Here is a 15,788-nt window from a genome sequence, read left to right on the forward strand (position 1 = left end):
ATTTTTGGTTACCAATAAAAAAGGATACACATCATCTTGCAACAGTATGTTTCAGAATCTCCACATTGACTAGTTTGCATTTTTATCTTTTAACCTTTTCTGGGATACTGAGCTCATTATTTAACTTGAGACATAGATGCTGCTACTCAATTCGGCAATTTAACAATACATTCTTCCAATTTCAGGGACATACAGATGGTCACATGGCTCTACTTCATGTCAGTACTCATTCACTAATACTAGGGGATCATTGTGTAGGGTAAGATTCTCTTGAAGAAATAATGTCATTTTAAGTTACCTGTTATAGATGCTAAAGGGAAAGGCCAATCACTTAATAGTTTATGGAATCTACTGATCATTATACTAATTCTCATGCCTATAATCCCCATCAGATGAACATTTCCATGTTCAAGGGAGAATTCTGGTTCCATGTTATGGTGTCAACCAAACCATTTCTTTAATTCTTTGGAAGTAGCCTAGAAAGCCTGGCCTGACTTAGAAATTTAATATATATAATATAATATGTCTTATATATAATATTTATAATATATATGCAGATATTCATAAATGTATTATATAAAATTGTGTTTTTTGTAAACTTGAATATAAACTTATATTTAAATTTTAAGCTTTTAAAAAAAAGATAGTTTAATTAACTTATGTAGGCAACTTGGATGCTTAGCTCAGCTGGGCCCATGCAGCTCAAAATGCTCTTGTAAAAACATGGCATGACCCATGATCATCCCTAGTGGTGCATTTTTGACATTTGAGAACAATAAAGGCTTTGAGAATTGAGAGTTCCTAAATGTAAAAAAAAGTCTATTAGCCAATCCTGGACCTGGGCCTCTGGGGTCTTGGGAGCAGTGCATTAGGTATGGACCTAACCTATAGCATTTTATTTTTTTGCATGATGTGGCTGCTGTAAAAGTTGAGCTCACGTTCTCATACTTGTCAACCTTAGATTTTACCATTGCACCGAGGAACAACCGAACAACCCCTCCTGTGAGTCCCTAAATGTCAAATTTATAGTCCCTCCATTGTAGTCCCTATTTGGAAAATCCAACTACACAAACCAAAGACTACAGTGTAAGCTTTTAACCCAGAAAACCTTAATTGGATTCTCTTCCACCTTCTTCCCCACCTCTTAGTTTCTCTCTCAAATAATTTTGCAAAACCCTAGTTCTAGATTTTCCATCTATGATGCCCAAATATGGATATTGACATGGATCTAGATATGGGAAATGAGGGTATGACTCTCCATTTCCTAAAATCTGGACATGGATGCAGGCACAAGTCTTCCATATAATATGCTTTTATTTTTGTTGAAAAGTCTTCCATATAATATGCTTTTATTTTTGTTGAAAAGTCTTCCATATAATATGCTTTTATCATGCTTTTCTATTTGTCATTTCTCAAGACACATGATGTAGGACAGGGTAATTCATAAAAAAATGATGTAGGACAGGGTAAGGGATCCTACAAATTTCAGGTCTGCTGGTGGGCTTTGTGGGGTGAAGGAGGGGTTTTGGGTGATTGGGGATGAATAATAGGGATGGAGAAACAATAGATGGCTCACTATCCACTAAAGAATGAGCAAGAAATGAGAATAACATATCAAAGCAAGAAATGAGAAAGAAAGAGAATAACTCTTGCTATTAGGGTAAACAGCAAAGAGATATATCACTTAGAAGAAGAAATAGGTGAGAGAGGGTAAAACGGAAAAAAAAAATCTTGGAAACAACCACAATTCACTAAACCAGACTTTATTTCATTAAATAAACTGTTCTTAATTTCAATTTCAATGACTCTCTTTGTAGACTTAACATGAACTTGGATGTCCCTTTATAGACTCCAATTTGGACAAAAACTGACTCAAGACTTTCTCCCTCACTCTCATCAAATGACCTTGAGACAACCAGATTTTCAGTGATGGAGTGGTGACCCTAAACTTCGATGGAAGTGCTTTTTGGTAATCCTGGCTTAGCCGGAAATGGAGACACAATAAGGGATGAAAGGGGTAACATATGCTGGACTTTCAGTGGTCCAATTGGATTGGCTGATTCTGCAAAGGCTGAAGTGATGGATGCTCTCACAGGAATCGGAATAATAAAATGTTTGGGAATCCAGAACTTAATCATTGCAGGTGACTCAGCAAATACTATAAAATGGTTGAGGGATAAGAAGGGTGGACCTTGGAGACTGAGCCACTACTTGGCAGAGGCTAGGGACTCCTTGGACTGTTTAAATGCAAAATTAGCTTGGATTCCTAGGGAACTAAATCATATAGCAGATGGCTTAGCCAAATGTGGTGTGTTTTTGGATCATTTGTATAGTGACAAGTTTCCTCTGTAATCTTTTGGGGTTCTTCCCCTGTTTTGTACATCTTCTCATGTACCCCTTCTTTCTTTAATGAAATCTGGTTAAAAAAAAACTGACTGAAGATAACTTCTAATTGCTTTAGAAATAAGACACACATAAGTAATCCATAGAGACACTCAAACAAGGAATCTAACTCCTAATGAACTCCAATAACACCATATTATTGCCGCTAATACTAAATGTAAAGACTCCAAAAATGACTAAAAATAGTAAATTGTGATTTTATTATAAATAATAATTACGAGAATTAATATGATTAGTAATATGAAAGCTACCATAAATAATAATTTCAAAATGACAGTAGATTTCTAGTAAACTTAAAAACCATTCCTAAGACACCTACAATTTCAATAAAAAAATTGCATCTTGATAGATCAGTTGAAAAACAGCCCACTTGATGTATGGAACTGTTTGAGATTAGATGCAAACCAGAAAATGAACAAACAGGAGAAGAAGAGAAGAGAGAGCTGGCGGCAATGAGTGTTAGAGAGTAAGAAGTTCGAACATAACACCTCTCTAACACTCTAAACATCTTATTAATAAGTTAATCTTTGACAAATTACAGAGAGGCCCTTGAGTGAGCAGGAAAATACAAAAAACAGAATATTACAGAGTATGGGCCCAGAATAAGGCCCACAACAGAGAGAAACATAACATAACATGAAATGACAGTCTATGGGCCATTCGGCCCATCTTCTCTACACCCCCTCAAGCTGAGCATAGATGTAAATTATGCCCAGCTTGCCAGTGTCATGTTGAAGCCTTGCCTTGGAAATGCCCTTGGTGAGAAAATCTGCCAGTTGTCCTTCAGAAGTAATGAATGGAAGACACACTTCACCGGAGGAGACTCTTTCACGAATAAAGTGTCTATCAACCTCAATATGTTTGGTTCTATCATGTTGTACCGGGTTGTGAGCAATGTTGATGGCAGCCTGATTATCACAGTACAACATCATGGGTTTGTCATGATCTACCCCAAGTTCTTCCATTAAGGACCTTAGCCACAATAATTCCGAGACTCCATGTGCCATGGCTCCATATTCTGCTTCTGCGGAGGATCAAGCCACAACTGTTTGTTTCTTACTCCTCCAAGAGACAACATTACCAGCCACCAGACTGCAATACCCTGAAGTAGATCTTCTATCATCAATATTTCCAGCCCAATCAGCATCAGTATAGGCTTCAAGTTTCAGATGACCATGTTTGGCAAATAGAATTCCTTTTCCTGGAGAGCCTTTCAGATAGCACAAAATCCGTTCTGCTGCTGCCATATGGGTATCTCTAGGAGCATGCATGAACTGGCTAATGCAACTGATAGCATACGCGATATCTGGCCTAGTCATGCACAGGTACAAAAGCTTCCCAAGAAGTCTCTGAAAGACCCCTTTGTCTTCCAACAAAGTTCCATCCGAAGCTGAAAGTTTGTGACTCATATCAATAGGAGTTGCAGCTGGTCTTGCACCCAATTTTCCAGTTTCAGACAACAAATCAAGGACATATTTCCTCTGGGAAATAAGAATCCCATCCCTGGATCTGGCAACTTCTATGCCAAGGAAATATCTCAACTCCCCCAGATCCTTAATCTCAAATTCTGTACGGAGGAAAGACTTAAGGCCCAGAATGCCAGAGGCATCATCACCAGTCACTATAATGTCATCAACATACACAATGAGATACACTGCTAGAGACCCACTTTTCTTCACAAAAAGAGTATGATCTGACTGTGTCTGAACATAGCCGAATTTAACAAGTGCAGCTCTAAATCTCTCAAACCAGGCTCTAGGAGATTGTTTGAAGCCATAAAGAGATTTCTTCAGTTTACATACCTTTCCTTGCATATCTTTCCCATACATTCCTGGAGGAAGACACATGTAGACCTCCTCATGTAAGTCACCATTCAGAAATGCATTCTTTACATCTAACTGATAGAGAGGCCAATCAAAGTGAGCTGCCAGAGATAAAAGAACCCTCACAGATGTCATCTTAGCAACAGGGGCAAAAGTCTCCAGATAGTCAATCCCATATGTCTGTGTGTAGCCCTTTGCAACAAGTCTGGCCTTGTACCTCTCAATAGTCCCATCAGCCCTGTATTTAATGGTAAAAACCCACTTGCATCCAACTGGATCCTTCCCTTCAGGCAAATCCACCACCTCCCAAGTACCATTTTCATGTAGAGCATCCATTTCAGCCTGCATGGCATCTCTCCATTTTGGAATCCCAAGAGCTTCTGATACAGACCTAGGAATGGGGTTAGAAGCAACTGAAGAGAGGTAGGCACAATATGAAGGGGAAAGTAGGTCATAAGAAAGGTGTTTGGAAATGCAGTGTGCAGTACACTTCCGCTTTCCTTTCCTAACAGCAATGGGGACATCAAGATCTGGGAAGGGGGATTCCAAGGGAGCTGAAGCAATACCTGTTATCTCATCTGTGATTGGGAGGGTATGAGCCTCATCTGTTGTAAGGGAAACCACTTGCTCATTCCTGGATCTCTGCCTTTGATACACTTTGGGATTATGGGTAGGACGAGGAGGTAAAGAAATAGGAGCACTAGGACAAGAGGAATGAAGTGGCTGATCCTCCTTTGATTCATTTTGTGAGGATACAGATTTGTCAAGAGACTGAACTGGGACAGGAAGGGGAAGAGCAAAAACTTGTGACAGACTCACAATGTCCTTCCTGAGAGGAACCATAAAAAGGAGAAAGTTCATCAAAGGTAACATCCATAGAGACATGTCTGGTGCCAGTCTTTGGATCAAAACAACAATAACCCTTTTGTGTGGGGGAGTAACCGAGGAAGATGCATTTGTGGGCTTTTGGTTCAAACTTGTGTCTCTGCACACTTGGAATGTGAACATAACAGGTACAACCAAATACACGAAGAGGAATTGGGAAGAGATCCTTATCTGGATGAAGAAGACTGAAGGGGGATTTAAACCCTAAAACCCTGGATGGCATACGGTTTATGAGATAGGTAGCAGTAAGTACAGCATCACCCCAAAATCTTGTGGGAACATGTGAGGCAAATAAAATGCTCCTTGCAACTTCAACAATATGTCTATTTTTTCTCTCAGCAACTCCATTTTGTTCAGGGGTTCTAACACAGGAGCTTTGGTGAATAACCCCCATGTCAGAGAGATACAAGGATAAGCTCTTCTCAAAATACTCTTTTGCATTGTCAGATCTGAAAACCTTAATTCTGGTACCAAATTGAGTCAAAACAAGCTCATGAAATTGCCTCACAAGTCTCGGGACTTCGTCTCGGGATTTCATTAAGTATATCTAAGTGAATCTAGAAAAGTCATCAATGAACAAGATAAAGTATTTGTAGCCCCCCATAGAGGATAAGTGGTAAGGCCCCCACACATCAGAGTGTACAATATGAAAAAGAAAAGAGGATCTTTTATTGCTCACAGGGTAATTTTTTCTACAATGCTTTGACAACTGACATGACTCACAATTGAGACTGGACACACTGACTCCCTTAAACAGTTTGGGAAGCAAATGATTTAAAGCAGAAAAAGGTAAATGACCCAACCGACAATGACTCAACATGATTTGACTGACTGACTCTGAAGAAGTAGAACCAAAAGCAGCATTCTTGGGATGATCAAAGCATTGGACAGGGGTGTCGAGCAAGTATATTCCATTCGCTTCATGGCCACTCCCAATCACCTTCCGAGACTTCAGGTCTTGAAACACACAGTGAGAAGGGAAAAAGGTTACACAACAATTCAATGACTTGGTCAAGCTACTTACAGATAACAAGTTGGTATTTAACTTAGGTACATGAAGAGTGGAAGATAAAAGTAAAGAGCCTGTAGGCTTGACAGTTCCCTTGCCAGAAATGTGGGCAAGAGAACCATCAGCTAAGGTGATTTTGTCACGACCAGGAAGCAAATCATATGACACAAACAAAGTGGAAAGGTTGGTCATGTGATCAGAAGCACCTGAGTCAATGATCCAAGGGGTCTTGGGATTACCTGAGGTAGATGCATGGTTAGCAGAAGCCCTTATACCTGAGTGAGCAAATGCAGAGGTGGCTGGACTTCCAGAAGGGTTGGATGATGAAGTTACACCTTCAAGCTGGCTGATCATCCTTCCAAACTTCTCATAATCAGCTTTCATGGCTTCCAATTGTGCATTTGCAGACTCAAACTCTGTATCTGTACTTGTGGCTGTATGTGCACTTCCTGTCTTTCTACTGTCATTCTTCTTCTGGAATCGGATAGGGACAAGACTGGGATGCAATTTCCAGCACTTGTCCTTAGTGTGTTTCGGCTTCTTGCAATATTCACACACCACCTCCTTCTTTCCTGTGCCACTGGGGGCTCCTGTAACCCCTTTGGGTTTGATTCCCATATTTGCAAAATGATCATTGATACTGACCCCTTGAACCTGCACTTGCCTCCTGCTTTCTTCACTGCTGACCAAAGCATATGCTTGAGACAATGAAACATCTTCCTTGGACAAGATGTTTTGCTTTGTAATGTCATATTCAGAATTCAGCCCTGTCAAGAACTCAAAGACCCTATTCCTTTCAACCAATTTCCTATATGTTTCAGCATCCTTAGGGGTATCCCATGTCACGGCCTCTATCAAATCATTCTCTTGCCATATAGATTTTAGGGCTGAGAAGTATGCTGCAAGTGACTTCTCCCCCTGTCTTAGATTCTTCACATCACTTCTCAGTTTGTAAGCTCTGGCAACATTCAACTTCTGGGAGTAAGTTTCTGCAACACTATCCCAGATTTCTTTAGCCGAGTTCATCCACAAGTAATGTTGGCTAATCTGTGGCTGCATTGAGTTCACAAGCCACCCAATCACTGTGTAATTCTCCTGCACCCATTTCTCATAAGAGGGATCCTCCTCTAGGGGAGCTTTCTTGCTCCCAGAGATAAACCCCCACTTTCCTCTACTGCAAATATGAATTTTTATGGATTGTGACCAGGCCAAATAATTGGTTCCATCCAATTTAACTGTAGTTACAGCCAACAAGGAATCAGTTGTAGTTCCCAAATTATGTCCATATTCAGCAGTGCTCTTGTTCTCAATTTCTGAGAAGTCCATTATGTAACAACTTCGATTAGGGTTTCGGCAGGCCTTTAAAAGTGATCTGATTTCAAAGAACTCAGATTGAGTTGAAACAATAGCAAACACAACAACACACAAACTCAGTTCAGAACTGACAGCCGTGAGAACCAAGTTCGGTGGCAGCACTTTCAAAGAGGAGAAACTCCGATTCAGCCTTCAAGGAACAATCAGTAGGCCTCCAAACAATATGTATTCTTAGTTCCCAACAATAATTTCCCAAGGAGAACAAAGAAAACAGTCCACAGTACCTAAGAGGACTTTTTACAAACAATATGTATGCAACAGTCAACACTTCACTGTTAACAAGCAGAAATCACTTCAAGAACACTTTGTCTAAGTCCAAGAAGCAGCTGAACTAAAGTAGAGGCTTGTACCACTCAGTTTAGATCAGTTTTTTTGGCAGTTTGGAAGCCCAATAACAGCCGAACCACACTTCCAGAATAACCCAGAAATCAGTCCAGCAACAGTGCGCCGAATGGAGGTGTTTTGAATGCTTTAACAGTCCTCCCAAATAACAAAAAATAACTCAGCAAAGAACTGAGAAAAGACTTACAGCAAGAGAGTCTCTGGTTTGAACTATAAACCAGGCCGAACACTTGTTCTCTAAGATAACTTCGAAAGTCCTTTTCTCTGATTTCAAATCAGGCCAAACAACTTGCTCTCTGGTCCTTCCTGGTCACCGAACCCTTCTCCAAGTGTATAGACACTTGGGCACCCTCCAATGACCTCCAAGAACCAGGCGGATGACTGTAAACTTTCAGCCCTAGAACCTCCTCATGTAGTTGGCTGAACTAGAACCACATGAGGGACATGCCAAGCAATGGCCCGCTTTGATACCAAGTTGAAAAACAGCCCACTTGATGTATGGAACTGTTTGAGATTAGATGCAAACCAGAAAATGAACAAACAGGAGAAGAAGAGAAGAGAGAGCTGGCGGCAATGAGTGTTAGAGAGTAAGAAGTTCGAACATAACACCTCTCTAACACTCTAAACATCTTATTAATAAGTTAATCTTTGACAAATTACAGAGAGGCCCTTGAGTGAGCAGGAAAATACAAAAAACAGAATATTACAGAGTATGGGCCCAGAATAAGGCCCACAACAGAGAGAAACATAACATAACATGAAATGACAGTCTATGGGCCATTCGGCCCATCTTCTCTACAAGATCCCACTTTTGGTTTTTGCCAATTGTTTTCCTGTGAAATTCCTTCAAGATGAGAATGTGAGTTAATGATTTTTTTGGACCATTTCTTCCTTCCGTTTAGATCCATTATCTTATTTTTTGGGTTTGTAAAGAGGGTCTAACTGATATAACCAAATATATGATGTTTCTTCAATAATGTTCTTCCAAATTTAATTAAATTTCTAACATATACAGAAATTTTTAATGTTATGATTTATTAAAACATGCCAGTTTTCATACAAGTGTTAATTCTATAGAGTTTATCTAGAAGTGTCTGAGCAGTATCTGGTGTCATACCCATTACATATTGTGTCTTACACCAGTACTCTAGCCATGCACAGAGGTATTCAGGTCTCATATCATTCCATGACCTTCTCTTTTTCATATCTTTTAACCAAGCTTTTTCTTGATTGAACCAAGAAGAAAAACAGAAGGCAAAGAAGCACAGAAAAGGCAATAATGAAATCAGTGTTTATAGATCTCATGCTGGTTTTTTATTTTAGCTAATTCTAATACATCAAAGACTGGTCATACTTAGGACATGCCTGTAAACCTGTCAAAGGATGCAATAAGTAATCTACCATGGCTTACCCAGACTGACTTTATTTTGTTATTTTTTTTCTATGCCCCATTGTTGTTTTTATTGAATGGTCAATCTCTACGTAAGATTTTTATTCTTTTGGTCTCAAAATGAGTTTGTCTTTTGCAAAGCAATGAGGACTCACAAGGTTATCTACTCCATTTTATTTCTTTTGTTGAGAAAATCATGGGAATTGATATTTCTTGTCTCAATATCTTTAATACTTGCAGCTTCCAATTGAATCACAAAACGTGTTTGAGAATAACAGGATATTAGAACATTCTGGATAATTATGGCAAAAAACATTGAATCATGGATCCATTTCTATTCTGTCCACTTCAAAAAGAGTGTGAAGAATAATTCTGACCTTGTGTTATTAGCTAGGCCCTTTTTTGCTTTCATTTGCTACTAATTTTGCGCATTTTTCTTTTTTTATTTTTCCGTTATTCTATCATTTTTTTAAAATACTTCTCTACTAAAATCCCTTGTACTGGATTTGTTTCAGGCAAGGAAGTGCTGTTCTAGACTTCACTTCTGGTGGAAACATGAAGGTAAGTTAAATTTTAAAAATTTAAATGGTTTTTATAGATTTCCGACATAATCCTGGTTTGAGTGGTTTTTGGTTTTCATAGTAATATATACAAGCTTTCCTTTTCCTATATTCATGATGAGATAATGTACCAGAAAAATATAGAGTTCCCTGAAGGATGAAACGGTTTAACAAAGTAAAAACAAATAGGTTGTGATATGAAAGATTTCTTTTATATATGATTCTTTCATTTCTGACTTTCCCGAGTACCACTTTACATTTCTGACTTTACACTATTCTATTCTCTTGGAATAATACATCCGTATATGGGACAAAAAGAAGTCACTGTACACAGTCTATTCAGCTATCTGGAGGGATGATGTGGTTGATCTAGAATGTCCATTAGATGATAGGCCCACTTATGGATGTGACATGTTTTTACATTCCAGTACGCCTTAGTTCTGTAATTCATGTATTGCAATCTTTCCCAAAAATGGTAGCAGTTGGAATATGTAAATAGCTAAAAGCCCATATGTGCAAGAAATTAAAACCTAAATTATTCAGCTTAATAAAATGCAAAAAAAAAAAAAAATCTGAGTGCAACAAAATGTTCTATGCTACAAATCATCTCGAAAGGATAATATGAAGTTCTGGCACAATGAATGGAATTAATCTTTTTAGTATATTTTTCAGCAGTTTCTAAAATTCTTTTCCATGCAGGACTACTTCCAAACAACCTATAATTTCCTGGATCTTTCACCACATGCTTTGATCCCCATGCATGGGAGAGTCAACATATGGCCAAAATACATGCTTTGTGGATATCTCAAGTATGAAACGGACAACTTGTTTTAATTTTCTCTTGTTTTTAGCATCTTAAAGGCGCAATCAATGATACATTTTTATCTGCTTTCATTTTCCAGGATTTTGTCACCAAAGTTTCTATGGAAAATAACTAATTATGTAGGGATTTTGAAAGTGTAAAAACCCATGAGGACATAAAATATAATGTCTCTTGACAGGACATAAAATAACTAATTATGTAGGGATTTTGAAATTGTGTAAAAACCCATGAGGACATAAATATTTTTTTCTATGGTGGGCCTTGCTGCTGCATTTCGGCATGCATGTGAACTTGGTTCATCAAATTAATTAACAAAGAGCTTCCTTTCTTGTAATATTTAAACGGGGACATCTTAAGTTTGTTGTTACAAGTAGACCTGTTCATGGGCTGGGTGGGTCCAGGCCAGGCTTTGTCTCTATATTAACAGAGTACAGTCAGGCCCGAGCCCGAGCCCGCTTTTTTCCTTTTTTTGCTCAATAAAAAAACTAATTTATTTATATTAAAAGACCGCAAAACCCAAAAATAATAAAAGATCCCACTATGGCTTGAAAAACAAGAAGAGGAACAAAGAAAAGAACATATTATATGTATATTTTATTATATAAAATGCATTTTTTGCTATATAATATGTTATCAAGTTGGAATGGGGCTTCTTGGCATGGGCTTTTTTGAGAAAGCCCGAGCCCGGCCCGAAAAAAGTCGAGCCCGGTATTTTCGGCTCGAGCCCAAGCACGCAGGCCTAAATTCATGTCCAAGCCTGACTTAGAATGGGCTGGGCCATCGGGCTATCCAACCCATGAAACCTTGGAGGTCCTTGAAACTATCAGCCCGATTAGGTGACTCTTGACTCTTTTTAACAAAGTTAACTTGTATATATTATATATCAAAAAGCAGGAGAGTTATGTGAGAGGATATACAATGATGCAGAACAGTTCCCCTCCCCCACTACAAAAGACTATGTGATACTCAAGATCCGTATACGTAAAAGCCTTTCAAATATCTGAATTTGCAAGAGTATCAACTATAGAATTCATTTTTTTGGTAATAAATAAAAAAAGGAAACGTATTAAAGAAGAAAAAAGGTACAAAAGGGGGTGACAAGATGTCACCCATAACAAAGGCAAATCCCAAAGACCAAACAACTCCCAGACCCAGAGGAAAAAACAAAAACAACAGTTTCCTTTATCCCTTAGAATCCATCCCTACAACTTGCTTCCACAGCCCATGTCCCTCAACAGACCAAATATACTTCCAACCCGACCAAAGACACAGCTCTAAGACAAGACCCTCATCAATTTACCAATCTGAAGTAGGACTTCCATCACTCACCTGGTAATTCAGTACTAATTTCCGAAACAACTTTCTTGTAGCATCTTCCCCTCCTAAAGCATATACACCCAGCATCTTACAAGCTTGGGCTCTAGTTTCCACTATCTTTTCTAGGCCCATCTTCTTTTCAAATTTTCTAACTCTATCAAGTTCCACCCTCTCTTCTTCCTATTCTCCTTCTTCAACTTCTTCTGAATCATCCTCCTCCCCCAGCAATTCCCCTTCAATTTCCCCAGCTTTCAGTAAGAGCTGCAGAACTAGATTCCATATCACAACAATCTGGAGATTGGGTTGAAAGAGTTTCACCAACTTTTCTATTCAAACAGGTTTTGTTTTTCAATTTTGTCCTTCTTCTCTATCAGCTATAGAATTCATTTCCATAGAAATCTATCTAATTTGAAAACTCAAGCTCACAAGTACCAAAAAAAAAAAAAGAAAAGAAAAGAAAACTCAAGCTCACCAAGGATTCCTATATTTCATCTAGCAAGTGCACTAAGCTTTACAGTCCAATATTCACCCTTGTCACCATTGAATGACATTAACCAAGTTGCCTGAGAAGAGTTCCGACTTCCACTGCCATCAAATCTGCTTCTCCAATAGGATACCCAAAGCCTAGAAGAAAAATGCTGTCTGCCTCAAGATACCTCCAATCTTTGCTGGTTCTAGGTTCCTTTTGAAATAGCCATCCAAGGAGTCTGATTTGACTGTCTACACTAAGGGTTATAGCAACTTTTTTGTATGGTCCTTCTGGGGAGAATTGGTTACTCTAGTCTAGTCCATATATCATTTTCAGATATCTTGTTGAGCTTTAATTGAACTTTTCTTTACAACGAATACAGTGGAAACAGATAGTTGGGATTATATGTTTAATCTGATTAGTAAGACCAAATAATCTCTTAGGTCCACCCATTAAGTTGACCAATCACCTAAATATGAGAAACATGGGAAACTGTGGGAGCTCTTTTGTACTTGTAATCCTAGATCCAAGATATTACAAAAATAACATGTGAAGTCTAACACCACTACTTCTGGGGTTGTACTACTCCCTTTTGATAGCCTCCTTGTATACCAAAAGAAGGTAGATAATTACTCAAGTTTTGTTGAAAATAGACTTGTGCAAGTTGTAATAGAGTACATAGGCCTATTACAAATTTATAGGGATATTTAGGATTGGAATAGGGGTTGACAGGTGTGGGGTGTAAAGGAATGTTGCTGAAGAGATTTTGGTTAGAGTGGTGGGAGCACAATCCAAAATGAGGTGCTTATAATAGATCATCTTATCTGGCGTTCAAAATAAATACTTACTGTGTGGGAGAATGAAGAATCAGTGCCTTCTATTCATCCCCAATGTCCCTTGTGCTGCATGGGAAGTGTCACTCTTTCGGGGAGATTTAGAATATCTTGGGAGTATGCAGCACATAGCAGATCTGATTTATGCATTGGCTATCTTGTGGTTTCAGTAATAATGGAAAGAATTATCTCATTTTCACAGTATGCTGGACATTTTTCACTCATATTTTTGTATGTGCATAGCTTATCAATAATCAATCATAGTTTTTCACTATAACAAACATTAAGCCTCCAATATAACAATGAGTTTATTTTCAGAAATCGCCGAAATAGGGAATCATCCATCTTGAAAGCCATAGAAAGTGGAGCAGAGACATTATTTGACATAGTGGCAGAAACATATTCTGATGTCAACCCCCGTGTTTGGTTTGCTGCTTCATCAAATGTGAGGCTTCATGTGGATCATCTGGCCAGTCAAGATAAGCTACCGAAGGTAATATCTATCAGGGGAGACAATTTTCATGGAGAAAATTCTTTAATTTTAATAAATGCTATAGGGCTATTTTGTCTTGCATGTTTTTCCATTCTTCTTTGTATGAATTATGTAGTATTTAATGGGAAAAAAAGCATGTAGAGCCAAACAATCCATGGTATTGATAACAGCATAATTTGGTATTATTATTTCCTTCGTATGAGATGGGGTTCAGTTCCGGGGCATGTTCTTACATTCCTCATTCATGCGTTACTAAGTCGGTGGTGATTCCCAATTTTCAAATTTCTGTTTAAAGCAGAGAGCCCTCTATGTGGAACAGGTTTTAGATTATAGGGACATCGGGACATGTATTACATGGAATTATGCACAACTGTTTCTCTTCATGATCCTAGGTCTTGATTCAGCCTTAAGAGAGTATAACCTGTTTTGGCATAACACAGCAAGAAGAATATTAATCTACTTTCCTGAAACTTCTTTTTTTTTTTTGGTAAGGTTCTCCTGAAACATAAATATTATTAACTTGATATGCACACAACTTCAAGTGTTGATAGTCACTTTTCTTTAACAAAGGAAATCATGTCTTCTAATTAGTTAAAAGTATGTATGTCCTGACTGTTTGGAGTTATGTGCTTTTTCTCCCTTGACAAAATGATGTATTCCCTGCTTTTTTAGTGAAAAAATGTTTTTTTGAAGGCCACCATTCCATGTGTGCAAAAGTACAAATTGTCTTAGAAAAAATATGGGTAAGGAACATGGTTCCTTATTTTGTGAAAGTAGGATGCGTATATTCACCTATTCCTTGACTGAGCAAGATATCATACAATTTCTCTGAGAGTGCAGGAGTTTTCCTTAGAAAAGTTCAATTGCAGCTGCGTTGCATTTGCTGCCAAGGTGAATAGTCTGCTGACCAAATGAGGAAAGCTGCTCTACTTCCATCCCACCACATTCTATGTAGGTTAGGATCGCTTACCTAGATAAATATTATGGAACAAACTTATGAACCTCATCTGACCAATCTGAACAGCAACTTTATTTATAGATTTTTTGATGCTGAAAACTTTGTTTCATAATCTCATCTTATACCAAATATATTGCATTTTCTGGGAACAAAAGGCTGCTTTGATATTTTCCCCTATTTTTCTTTTGTTTTTTGTGTAGTCTTCTTTTGGCACATTTTTAGATACTGAAAGCATTGCATTTTTGTATAGTCTTGCTTTTTGTGTAGTCGAGGTTGCTTATATGCTTAGTTATTCAGTGTGGATTAGGATCCTGCATCCTTACATGAACACTGAACTGTCAGAATTGTTCTGTGCAGGATTTCTCTGTCCAAAAGTTTCAGACTACTTGTGGTCTACATTTTCTATTTCGGTGGATATGGGTGTACCTAAACAATAATGTTTTATTTAAGAATCAGAAGCCATGGGTTGTTCAACTTCTCACAACCATCATAGTGGCTGCATTTAGTGTGTTCTATGCTGTTAAATACAAGCTTAGTTCTAGCTAATGGAAACACTTCAGAAAATCATAATGAATGTAATTTCGTAAGTTGTTGCAAAAGAAGTTCGTTCTTTTACTTCTGGTTATTCTTTGGCCGAATGACAATTTTGTTTCTGGCGGGCGGGGGTAGGTGGGAAATATTGCAAAAAGGTTGAATATGACAGGTTAAATATGTGGGATGCAGTTGATTGGATGAAGCTGATAGCATTCATCTATGTACCGAACAAAGTTGATGGAAAATCTCAGTGCGTGTAACCTATACAGCTATATGTGAAGAAAGTCCACAGGGGGCAACCACCTATGACCTACCAAAAAATGCTACTTAGCTATTAGTGTCTTAGCGGCATGAGTTGCACTTCATTCTGGTTGTGGACCACCCAAAGCATCAACGGAGTACGCTATCCTATCTGTGCCTATGATCTGGTTGTTGAGATATCAGCTTGTCATCCCTACCAAAGTGGAGGCACAAGATCAACCCTGCAGACCAAAACTCAGCAGGTTCTCCATTGTACGACCAATAGACCTTGCATACACCCCACAGTTAGGGCTGCGACTTGGGCTAGGTTAGCC

The 15,788-nt window shown here is 38.3% G+C and overlaps 1 protein-coding gene across 3 annotated transcripts in view; it reads left to right on the forward strand.

Annotated features, from left to right (window-relative positions):
* The window catches only part of LOC148863685 (Metallo-hydrolase/oxidoreductase superfamily protein), an 82,576-nt gene extending 67,298 nt beyond the window's left edge, over positions 1-15,278 (forward strand). The window contains exons 8-13 of one of the 3 annotated variants that reach the window (XM_088978603.1): positions 186-259; positions 9,742-9,787; positions 10,486-10,595; positions 13,547-13,721; positions 14,562-14,676; positions 15,037-15,278. In XM_088978603.1, the coding sequence (XP_088834729.1) occupies positions 186-259; positions 9,742-9,787; positions 10,486-10,595; positions 13,547-13,721; positions 14,562-14,636 (480 nt within the window). In that variant the 3' untranslated portion in view covers positions 14,637-14,676; positions 15,037-15,278. The remainder of the gene's footprint in view (positions 1-185; positions 260-9,741; positions 9,788-10,485; positions 10,596-13,546; positions 13,722-14,561; positions 14,677-15,036) is intronic. The other 2 variants (XM_088978604.1, XM_088978602.1) reach the window with 2 other exon arrangements.
* The last annotated feature ends 510 nt before the right edge of the window (positions 15,279-15,788 follow it).

This window comes from Nelumbo lutea, chromosome 3, assembly GCF_056320005.1.
Source record: "Nelumbo lutea isolate HS-2025 chromosome 3, American lotus-T2T, whole genome shotgun sequence".
NCBI classification, from domain to species: Eukaryota; Viridiplantae; Streptophyta; class Magnoliopsida; order Proteales; family Nelumbonaceae; genus Nelumbo; species Nelumbo lutea.